This window comes from Lonchura striata, chromosome 3, assembly GCF_046129695.1.
Source record: "Lonchura striata isolate bLonStr1 chromosome 3, bLonStr1.mat, whole genome shotgun sequence".
NCBI lineage: Eukaryota > Metazoa > Chordata > Aves > Passeriformes > Estrildidae > Lonchura > Lonchura striata.
The window spans coordinates 89,444,000-89,456,520 of NC_134605.1; the positions used below are offsets into that span (position 1 = coordinate 89,444,000).

General features: G+C 37.3%; 1 protein-coding gene across 6 annotated transcripts in view; it reads left to right on the forward strand.

The window, feature by feature from the left end:
• Positions 1-12,521, forward strand: part of DST (dystonin) — a 283,474-nt gene that overhangs the window by 171,617 nt on the left and 99,336 nt on the right. For 5 of the 6 annotated variants that reach the window (XM_021551192.3, XM_021551193.3, XM_021551194.3 and 2 more), the window contains 2 exons: positions 9,995-10,147; positions 11,995-12,228. In XM_021551192.3, coding sequence (XP_021406867.2) covers positions 9,995-10,147; positions 11,995-12,228 — 387 coding nt within the window. Of the gene's footprint in view, positions 1-865; positions 6,377-6,583; positions 6,731-6,884; positions 7,095-7,275; positions 7,423-8,429; positions 8,664-9,994; positions 10,148-11,994; positions 12,229-12,521 lie in introns of all 6 variants that reach the window. The other variant, XM_031504425.2, reaches the window with a different exon arrangement.

A 12,521-nucleotide genomic window follows, 5' to 3' on the forward strand; every position in this document is an offset into this window, starting at 1 on the left:
CTTCTTTTGAAGAGTCTTAATAATGTGTGCCTTGCATGAAGAAAGATAAGCAAATCATTCATCTCTTAACTCTTCTCTTAAAAACCATTCTTTGACTGCTGGATTAGTCTGCATTTCTGCTGCGAAAATGACATCGTAAAATAACATGTTCATCTCTCCCATATATCACTCAGAAATGTCCTAGAATTGACCTACTTTCAGTTTTTTAAACATTTTTTTCTGGGTATGAAAATGGGAGGACATAATCCAATTAGCTCTGAGACACTTGGAATACATTTGTTAATGGATATTAGTCTTAAATATGGAGTGAGTATTCTCATATACATATAGAGGCAGAGACTGTGTAATGAGTTCAGATAATGTTGCCAAACTGACTTCATGCTTTTCATGTGAGCTAAATGCAATATTTGGTACTGGAGTATCTGATTCCATGTTGTTGAGTGTATATACAGAAATGCTGTATGCTGTAAACATGAATAGCATGGTTGTGTTGAATCATATACTGTTTCCAAATATTCTAACCTTTCACAGACATTTATAGCATGGAAATGTGCCTTTCAGGTATATGTTCTATTTGCCCTCTCTGCAATCATTTCTTCTATTGTCTTTCACTAACCCTATTTATGTGTGCAAAGCATAGGTTTTCAATTCACAGATGCATGTTGGTTTTAAATCTTTTATCACATCGTGTGCTGTTGAATGACTGACAAAAATCACTTGTGTATTTGAGCTGCTAACATTCACAACATTCCTCCAGGCCTGGTAAGTACAAGTTTTTATGCTTATCATGCATTCAAAATCAAAAGACTATTTTAAACATACAGTCCAAAAATGATGGTAACTTTTCTTTTATATTCCCTTTTAGGTGAATAAAGTCATTGCTGGTGTCATTGACCAAACAACTGGAGAAGTCCTCTCAGTCTTTCAGTCTATTTTAAGAGGTTTTCTTGACTATGACACTGGAATTAGGTTGCTTGAGAATCAGATGATTCTTTCTGGAATAATTTCTCCAGAATTAGGAGTGTGTTATGATTTGGAAGAAGCTAAAGCCCATGCCTTAATTGATGAGCAGATTGTATTGCAGCTGCAAGAATTAAGTAATGCAAAGAAGCTCATGTCAGAATCATCATTAGCAAATATTCCAGTTGTTTCAGCTTTAGAACAAGGTCTGATTTCAGAACCTCTGGCTGTTAAAATTCTTGAGAATCAACTTTCAAGTGGGTATTTGATTTTGCCATCTACTGGAGAAAAGCTGTCTTTGCAGAATGCTTTCCAGAGAAATCTCATTTCTACGACATTATATTCCAAACTCCTAGAAAGACAAGATACGTGTAAAGATCTTATAGACCCCAACTGTGCTGAGAAAATTTCCCTTGAACAGATGGTTCATAGGAGCATAATACATCAAACAACAGGGTTAAGACTCCTACCTGTGAAACCACAAGAAAAAGGGAGAATTGTGTTCAAATGTGGAAGGAGGGTAACTATTTTAAGGGCAGCCCATGAAGGGCTCATTGACAGGGAAACAATGTTCAGGCTGCTGGGTGCTCAGTTAATGTCTGGAGGTATCATTGACCCTGACTCAGGGAAACGAATGACTGTGGAAGAGTCCATGAGACAAGGGATGATAGATCAGGACACTGCCTGTGGGATCCTCACACGTCAGGTTCAGACTGGTGGAATCCTTTGTCAAAATTCAGGACAACGCTTGACTGTTGATGAAGCTGTGCAATGCAACTTAATATCATCTACCAGTGCTCTGCTGGTATTAGAAGCTCAGAGAGGCTTTGTGGGACTAATTTGGCCTCACACTGGTGAAATATTCCCCGTATCAACTTCTTTGCACCAAGATATGATTACAAATGAGCTGGCATTCAAAATACTGAATGATAGAAAGAAAATAGCTGCACTTTACATTCCAGAAACTTGTGAAATAATCAGTCTTGACAAGGCTGCAGAATCAGGGATTATAGACAGTAATACTGTATCTGTTTTGACCAATGTGACTTTGCCAGATAAAATGCCAAATGTAGAAGAATTAAAGTCCCTTTGTAAAAATCCTGCAAAATGGTTATCAACTTACGAATTTCTACCATCTGTATTTCATGGCTGTGATGGGGAACATGAAGTTTCTGGCACAGAAGACCCTGTATGTCATAATCTAGATGAAGCTAAGAAACTATTCATATCTTACCTAATGGTAAATAGTTATATGGATGCAAACACTGGGCAGAGACTTTTGCTATATGATGGACAGCTGGAAGAAATTATCAATATGTTGCTGGAAGGTGATAGTTCTGGGTATGATGCTGGTGTGCCAGAAATGGAGTTTAGTAACAAATATGTAAGTTCAAAAGGAATTCACCTAAAGTTAGCAGATAGAGGTCAGGGTGATTTTTCAGGTGCTGAGAATTCTTGTAATAACAGGATATGTAATCAATTTGATGATTTTGAGAGTTACGTACCTTCACAAGAAGATCCCCATGTGTGCAGGCCAGATATTTGCAATACTCTTGGTACTGAGCAATCAGAATATACACAGGAGATGCAGTTAACTAGCCCTGCAGAACTCAGAAATGTAGTAAGCAGCACTCAAAATTCCATGAAGAGAAATGAACTCAGAAGTTTTTTGGAGGTTTCTGAGTGGACAGAACTCTGTAAGCATAACAATGAGCAGACAAATTCAGGAAACGTTGAAGGATATCTTCCAAATGACTCGAATACAAGACTTTTATCACAAACAGCAAAAGAAGAGATTACTGTGGGAGACAGTCTGGATAATGAAAACATGAATGATAAAACATTACAAAATTCCTTGAGTGTGAATTATTTGTCAGATAAGGAAACATGGAGGGAGCTGGAAAGGTGCACGAACTATGGGCCTCCCATATTTCAAGCTGAGGTTAGCAGAATGGTACTGGATAACAGCAAGAAAGATAATTTTCAGAGAAGTCTTGATTCATCCATCACTGCAGACACTGAATATAGACTTCCAGAAGAATTGGTTAGTCAATATGGTGTCCCACTAAAGTATGAAGACAATAGATATGGTGCACAACTTCTTCAGGAATATGAAGGTTCATCCCTACAGGACTGTCTTTATAGCTGTGGAAGGCCATCCCAGGAGGATTGTGCTGATTTTCAGAATAAACTGTGCCTAGAAGACCGCACAGACATGCACCATATGGGTGGTGATACTGTCACACATGATGGACCATCTCTGGGGGACAGTGACAGCACAGCACAAAGGCTGACAGTAGAAGAAAGTGATGTTATATTCCACAGGTTACTGCCATGTGACAGTAGTTCTGACTCATCAATAGAGGGGGGTGATGGCATCCCAGAGCTTGAGAGTAACTGCTTGCAGCGTGGATGTGGTGAGGTAGCTTCTGAAGAGGACAGCTCTCAGCTGGATGATGGTGATGATGATGCCTATGAAACACCTCGGGGTGATGATGACAGCGATGTCTATGATACTCCACAAATTGATGATGATGATGATTCCTCTGACACTTCTCAAGGTGATGAGGGGTTTGACACCTTGCAGTTGGGAGATGATGATACACCAGAGCCAGAACTGGCTGGAAGATCAGTTCCATTAGGTTTTCTGGAGGAGAGAGGTGGTCGAATAACACTAAGAGAAGAGACCATCGCTTTTCAAGAACTTGCAGCTAATGCTGGAGACAATGTTCATATAAATGTGAAAAGGCTACCTCAGAGCATAACTATAGCTTCTGCAAATGCCAAAACCGTGGAAAAAATCCTTGAGGAAAGGGAAAGAACAGGGAGTTTTGGAGAGAATGAGCTAGACTTACCAGTTACTGTTGAAAGTGAAGGAACAAAGGAAGGAGGCATGAGCTATTTACAGAATATGTATGAAGCAGATGTACAGGACAGGAATGAGGAAGTTGAAATGAAAGCAGAAGGTGACCTGTGTGAGGAGGAATCTGAAGGGACACAGGAGGGGGAAGATTATGAGGAGGATTATGATAGTTATGATGACTCTGATTCTGACAGTGAAGATAAAATGGATATTTTTTATTCACATCATCAATGCATAAGTAAAGGTGACCAGCTGTTAATGTCTGTAGAAGCTGTAGAAAAGAGCAATGAAAACAATCAGAATATTCATGACTACTGCTATTCTTTAGGCCCCAAGACAGGATATACTTTGCAATTCCAGTCTAACCATGAAAATGGAAAACTGTCCTCAGTAATATGTGAATCAATGTCAAATATTTCTGAAGAAAGATGTGTTGGTCTTTCATGTGCCAGAGAGGAAGCCAGACAGCAGGAAACAGAGGATGAATATGGGACTTGTATCAAAAGTGAACACATGACACAACATACTACTGAGTCTGTTCAGTCTGAAAATACCTTTGGCACTAAATGGATGTCCACTAAAAGTGAAGAGAATAATGAAACACAGTTTGGAGTTTCAGGTTCTCAGCTTCTTGATGGTACTGTGAAATCTGACGTCAGTGTGACAGCCTACCTACAGCAAGCTATTGATGATGACCAAAGTACCTGGACAAATTTGCTTCTCTCAGAATGCTTTACTGATAGTGTGAACAAAGACAATAGTACCATGCCAATGTTAGATTCAGATCATGGACAGAGAGAGGCACTGCTTGCAGAGGAAAAAGTATTAAATTCTATGGAACAAGTAAAGGAAAGTTCATCCGTAATGGACAATAAATTCCTTACAGATACCCCTTATGTGAGTGATAATAGTTCACTTAGGGACCCAATACATCCAGTCACCAGTTGGAAGCATGGTCAAATAGAAAGAGGTTTTGAAATTCTTACAGAAAATAAAAACAGAGTAAATATTGTGGAGGAATGTGATGTCATGGGGTTAAGTAATAGTCCCATTCAGATGGAAAACCTTGGGGAAATATTTGATGCAACAGTAATTAAAGCTGCTAGAGAAACTCCTGCTGCAAGTAAAGAAAAAGTAAATGTTGATCAAGGTTTTCTTGACATTCAAGGGGCAAGATCAGATGAATTTAAGAGAGATGGTAACATTTCTGCTTCTTTAAAACAACATACAACATGCATAAAAGAAGGCCATTCAGAACTCAGTAAAACTGAATTCTGTTTTGAGGACATGGAAAGAGGGGAAAAAGGTGTACGGAATGAAAAGGATTTTCTGCTAAATATGGAAGAAATGCATTCAAGTGAATGTAACACTTACACTTTCTCCCCACCTGATACAGTGAAACCAGAGGAGATTAGCATAACTAAAGAAACAGGGAGACTTAACTATCAAAATACTGACAATGTTCTTCTAGACATTCCAGAAAACAAAAGCAGCAATGATAGTGAAATTTCCCCCACAAAACTAGATGCTTTAGGAAGTACTGAGTACCCCAAAGAGTTAGGGGATGGAAGTGAAGTGTTACTTACTGGGAGACATACCCATACCACTGATGTTTCTTCTGCAATTCTGAGTAGAATAGGGACTAAATTGAATTACAGTGCCCAGAACAAACATGAGATGCTGAAAAACACAAAGGGAGAAAATGTCATGGTCAGTGAGACTTCCTCCCTTGGAAATGATTTCAAAAAACAAATGTCTATGGAGTCATTGCAAAAAGAAATGGGATCCTGCAAAGACTTTCTAGTAAAGGAAGGTGTTTCACAATCAGCAGATGTGTCTGACACACTAATGGAAGACTTACAGAATATGTTACAAAGGAAACTGAAAATGGGACATATTTACTGCAAGCAGGAAGGGGAACCCCTAAGTTATTCTGATACCAGAACTTTAATGCAAAATTTACTTAAAATGGTTCGAAGCACTCAGCTTGAGAGTGAAATGTCTAGTGGGTCAAATCTGAAGCAAATAAGCAATGCTGTTAGAGCTGCATTAATGGTCACCACGCTGTGTACAGAGCCCAAGGACAGTGATGCTCCTTCTCTGCTTTGGCCTGACTGCAGAAGTCCTGATCTTCTTCATGATATTCTGAAGCAGGAATCCTGCAAGCAAAAGACAGCTGATTCAGATGAAAGGAAGAGTGAAACAGACATGAAAGCTCCTGTTCCCAAGCTTGCTACCAGTGAACTTCTGGAAATTTTTCAAATCTCACTTCTAGATGAAAGTACAAGCAAGTTAGAGGAGCTGATAAATGGTTTACTTAGGAGCTCACAGGTTGCTGATATCACCACAGAGCATGAGGGTAAAGGCAAAGGAGATGGGCTTTATTCTCTTTCCTCAACAGTACAATCAGAACTTGGATCAGAAATTGATGAAGAGAAAACATTGGTAGATAACAGAACTGCTACTTGGAAAAGTGATCGAGAGCATGGGAAGACAGAAAGCCTGTCCAAAGGCTTCACTGAGCCTGTTTTGAAAACAGAGAAAGCAGTCATGGTAAGTAACAGGAATATATGCTCAGTGTCCTGTGTTAGTGGAATTGCATGGATCTTTCTGAGTGCTGGAGAGAACAATTGAACTGGAAAAGTGGTCAAAAAATTAGATTATGAATTTAAAATAAATCATAATAAACCCAAGGGCTTTTACTGCTTATTTTCAAGTCAGTTTGGAAAATCCTTTCTTATTTTTAAAACTCATTTTCAGTTCGATGGAGTACAGCAATGTTTAAAGTTAACGGAGAAAATGCAAGAACATTTGGCAGTGCTTCAAGATATGAAAACCCACCTAGATAAACAGCAGCCTATTAGTAACAGCCTGGAAATACTAAAAGCTGAACTGGAACAGCTAGAGGTAAGTAAAGTGTTATTTATGCTTGTACTTCAATGGTGGGTGCTAGAAATAGACCTTAGGTTTAGAAAGGGAGATTCAAAATGTAATTAAAGCAATTCTGATTTAAATGTTTTTCCTACTAACTTAATGCATTTTTTATGTATTCTCTTTGTAGTCATTCGAATCAGGACTGGCTACCTTTGCAATTATCCTAAAAAAGGACATGAAGCTGGCAGAAGAATTCTTAAAATCTTGTAACAGAGATATTCCAGAAGAGAAAGAGCTAAAGATAAGCTATGATTCTTTGCAGGAAGCATTTTTGGTGGTCTGTGATAGATCTTCAAAACAAGCAAAACAAATAGCCTGCGCTGTTGACTTGGAAATGGTATGTTTTTCAGTGTATGTTTTTACCTTGATTTTCTTCAAGGTAATTGGGCTAAAATAAAGGAATTTGGATTTTCTTTATTTTATCTTAGTACAAAGACACATGTATGATTCAATTTAATATGGTAGAAAATATGAGTAGACTCCAGGAGCATAAATAAATATACAACTTCCCTTTCTAGTCTAAACTTGCAGGATTACACCAGCAACTTTTAAACCAACTGCAGAGATTTTCAGACTGGATCACAGAGAACAATAAAATCATTAATGACTTCATAATGAATGCTAATGATATAGAAGAGATGAAGAAAAGTTTACAACTATTTAAAGTAAGTGCTTTTTATGGCAGATGTTGATGCTTCTGACAAACATTGCTCCTTATTATTAATTATTAGCTAGGTTTTTTATTCCTTCTCAATAACCTCTATTGCCTAAAGAGATGACTGGAAGTAATTACTTAGGAAGACAACTATTAGATAATCCAGTAATAAAATCTTGTTGTTTTGCTTTTTCACTTGCAAAAAAAGTTTAATAGAGTTAGGATTACTGAGAAAGCTGTTGGTTCTACTTATGTTTGCAATAAATCCAAGCCCTTTAGAAATTTAATTTATAATACAAATATTTCAGTGATTAAAATTGGATTTTTATGCATTGGGTTCAGAATCTTTTCTGCAGGTTAATTGTCTTCCAAATCAGTTATATATGAGGACACAAGATGGGAAAAAAGTGTCTTCATTACACACTCCATAAAATGAGTAATGGAAAACAAAGCAGTTCAAATTTTTAGTAAAGTTCATATACTTCTGTATGTATGAATAACAAAAAATATTTTAGTTGTTTTAATGTGCCAGAGAAATGGTATGGCCATAGGGGCTCCACATTATGTAGCTGTTGGCAGAATTTGCCACATCGCTAGAAATGGTGACATTCTTGCTGTGGAGTTAAGAATAGGAATGATTTCAAGTATGTTTTTTAAAATTTATGGATCTTCTGATCTAGAACCTAGAAATGTTACATATAACCTGCCATAAATCTTTTAGAGTTGAAGATCAGTCAGTTTTCAAACATCTATGTGAGAGCAAAGAAATAGAGTTGTACAAGATCACATATTTTATTCCTTGGACTCAGGCTGTTCTGAGGCAAACCATGCACAAATTCTAATCTCATACCTGAATGCGTATGAATCAGTATGAGTCTGAGTTTTGATTTTCCATGGCAAAATTATCTACCAAAAGCATTTTGGGATAAGGGCTAAGAAGAGATGGTAGCCATACATATGGTTTATTTGTACTCAATTTTTGTTTGTTGCTAGTAATTGCCTTCACTTCATTTACAGAACAGTGCTGCAGAGCTCAGCTGTAAAAAAATACAACTGGAATCCACTGCATTTGATGTTCAGTTCTTCATTTCTGAACATGCTGAAGATCTTTCTCCTAATCAGAGCAAACAGCTGTTGAGGCTCTTAAATACCACCCAGAAATCTTTTCAGGAAGCACAGGAAGCAATAACTTCTCAAGTGGAAATTTTAGAGACTCAATTACAGGCAGTGCAAGAGCTGGGTGATCAGAAGGTTTGCCTTTCTGTGTAAATGTGTGCTGAATGTTTCTGTCTATGGATGAGGAATTTTAATAGCAGCATGCAATATTGAGTGTATTTCTATCTTTTCCCTTTTTACTACAGATACTTTTCTAGTTCTACAAAAATGATATTGATGAAATTTGGTGACTTATAAATTTTATCTTTCTTTGTTATACTCACAGAAATAGCATATTAAATTAAGAACAGGCACTGGTCTGCTCTTTCCGGCAAGAAGAGATATTTGAGAAACTTGAGGTTTCTCACAGGTGTTGTTTCTTCAGCAGCTCTATCAGTAATTGATTTGAGCTATATTGATCACTGAATTTGCTATTGCACCATTCCATAACACTTTGGTCTTGCTGAAGATTTTCTTTCCCTTTAATTTGCCAGGTCATCTGCTTATCTGATCTTTTCTCTAGATCTTCATAGTCCAAGAACCAGATTTGTTAAAATCCGTGTATTATGGATTGTTTTGACTGAGATGGTGTAGAGAGACAAAGATATGAGTAAATCAGCCAACATACTTGCAGTTCTAGGTGTGGGCACTGGGAAAACTGTGAGTCAAATTGGGCCAGTTACTTCTTCAGCAAGTGTAAGCAGCCTTTGTATACTCAAAGGAGGCTGATAAGATGCTGCAGCTTAATAGCACCTCCTCTCATAGTAGCACTGCTAGGACTCAGAATCACCACCTCAGCCCCTGGTTTATGTGTTAATAAAAGTGCTTTAATATTCTGAATACTTTGTACTGTTTTGCCATTCCAAGAACATTTATTTCTACTATATTTTGTGAAATAAGCATAAAATTGAGTATAGGAAAGGCACAGATAAGTTTTCTAGGGCTTTTTAACAATAATGAGCTTGCATGTTTTGTTCTTCTCTACTGCTTAAAAAGTTCACAGTTTCTATTCAGGTAACATGTTATGCACACCAAAAAGAGCTAACTCACATTCACAACTAACCTCTGTTTTGATGTCCTTTTTTCCAGAATTAATAGTGTTTATCACAGGTTGCAAGTGGTTAAGAGACTGGATTTTCACCCCTGCTGTTTGGAGATTTCATCCTTCACATATGTGCATGGCCAGACTTCTAATGGGCACTTCCATCAAACATGGTCTCTTTTACTTAAAACATATTTGAGGTTTATCCATAATTTCTGTATGTTCATCTTGCTCTTTGTACCACTGCTATCATGTTTACAGCATACTTTTAAAGTTATTGCTTTGCAATATTGATGTTCAAAGATTTCTAATATCTTTTAGAGTGTTGGTTCCTGAAGTGAGGATTTTTTATCTTACTGTTCAATTGTACTTGGCTCTAATATAGGACGTGGCTGAACGGCAGCAGGAATGCAAAGAGAAACTGCAGGAAATCTGTGACTTGCTTACACAGACTGAAAATCGACTCATCGGACAGCGACAGTCTCTTGTTATTGGAGACAGCAAGGCTGAGCTGGAACAATACCAGACCAAACAGGAGGTATGCACAATTCTAGCCAGAGAAGTTAAAGAAAGCTGAGTGTATAGAAGAGTGACTCGATTCTTTTGTTGACTAACAAGGCTTGTCATGTGAGAGGAGAATAAAACAGATTTGTTTGACCTACCAAAAGTAAAGGCTTAGTGGTATGCATTTAAACTGCTGCTTGGGAATACTCTCCAGATTGTGCCAGTGGGAGAAGAGAAACTGCCAAATGAGAGGACACTAAAATAGGGAGTATGTGCTACACATTTCAAGAAGCACTCTTGAAGCAGGCGTGAATTTTGTTAATGTATTAGCTTAAGATTGTTCCTGTTGAATGTGATAAAATCACACATGTTTATTATGCTAAAATAATTTAGCCAGGTTTATTCCTGTTCAGAGTACTTTGAAAAATCTTGCTGCAATGTTTTCTCTAGCCTGAGGCCTTCAATTGCTTCCCTCTTGCTTTGTTTTTAATTCTGGTTCTTATTAGTGTTTCTTGCAATCTCTTTGGTGTCCTCATGTAGCAAACCCCTTTGAATTGGTTTGCTTTCCCTGCTCTTCAATTGTATCCAGTCATCTGTAAGCTTTTACTCTTTCTTGATACAAATTGAGTTTATGATAGTTAAAGGACTGAAGGGTTTGGTTCTCTTTTTCTTCCTCTTCCTAGTTTACTAATATACTATACTGTAAAGCTCAAACTCTCTGTAAATGGAGAAATTTTCTTACGCATCTTGCCTTGCTTTACTTATCTTTGAAGTAATGCATCTAGTTTGTCAAAGTTGTTCTTACAGTCAGTCAGTCATACAGACACCCCTGGGGTAGCTTTTAATATCTCTTACCTGTCTTAAGGATATATGGACTAAATGGGGTACTCCTGGGGAGTCAATAACTTACAGAGCTTCATTTTTTTTTTAATCAGCTGTTTGTGACTGCCTAGCAGACTAGTTATTTTCTGACTGATTTCTTGGTATCGCCATTCAAAAAGTGCCTTTTCCCCAGGAAAATATTTCTAATGTACTTGCTGAATTGTTAAAATGAGCTGCAGTTTTAGCTGCTATATTCTAAAATTGCTGCAAAATCTGTAGTCTAAAATGAGGATCAAATGTTCTGTTTTGCATCTCCAAGATTGTTACACTGCAAGAAGGTGAAAAATGTCATTGTTTCAGTAACTGGGGGAATGTATTCAACAGTGTAATTGTTACAATTAAAGCTCCTCTCAGATAATTGGGAGGCAGACTAGGAAGACTGCTTTGGGTAAATTGAAATTAAAGATCTGTCCTCTATGAAATTTAATGGAAGTAAACATTCTTGAGAGACTGAAATATTATGATTGATTACAATAGAAGAAAAAAAATGGTATGCCATCTCTGGCCTGAACAAACTCAAGAAATATGGGAAAACTTACCCAGGAAAGATTATTACAACTTTCTGACTTTTATTCAGACAGCTTATTTTCAACAGCTTTCTGTTAGGATAGTAATGGACCAGAATTTGTCAGGAGACTCACTTTACTAACTGCAGTGTTGCAGATTTACTTAAGTCTTGATTTCTAAAAAAATAAATATATGTTCTGCATATGTGGAAACACAATATTTAAACTGTTAAACAAAGGGAAAAAGTAGACTCAGTCTGAATAGGACTGTAAGCAAACAGGTTTACAATTTGAAAAAAAGATTGAGCTGCAACAACATTGTCAGATGTGTGCCTTTGATTTTAATAATTGTCTGCAATTTATAAATGTATGTGCAGCTAGGAAGGACCAGTGTGGTGCTTACCCCTAGAAGAGAGATAGTTCCATTAAAGTTAATTGGAAAGATCTCATGAATAATTTACTTACTCCTATTTGCTTTCTTTTTTATCAAAAGGAGATACAAAAAGACATGAGAACAAGTGCCCAGACACTGGCAGAGATTGTGAAAAATACTGAAGCCTTTTTGAAAGAGAATGGAGAAAAGTTGTCACAAGAAGACAAGACTATTCTGGAACAGAAACTAAATGAAGCTAAGACAAAGTGTTTGCTCCTTAGCCAGAAGGCAGAAGAGTCCAAAAAAGAACTGGATAAAGCTATGACAACAGCAATTAAGCAGGAAACAGAAAAGGTTTTTAGGCAACCGTTTCATACCTTTATTCAAACCTTTTTCATGTCTTATGAAATTAGTTGTGCAACTTACGGTTGTGTGGTGGGTTGACCTTGTCTGCCAAAAAGCCATTCCATCACTTCCTTCCTCAGCTGGACAGGGGAGAGAAAAATTAATGAAAGTCTTGTGGATTGAGATAAGGGCAGGGAGACATCACTCATAGCTGCTGTCACAGGCAGAACAGGCTTGACTTGGGAAAATTAATTTATTACGAACCAAATCAGAATAGGATAATGAGAAATAAAAACTAAATC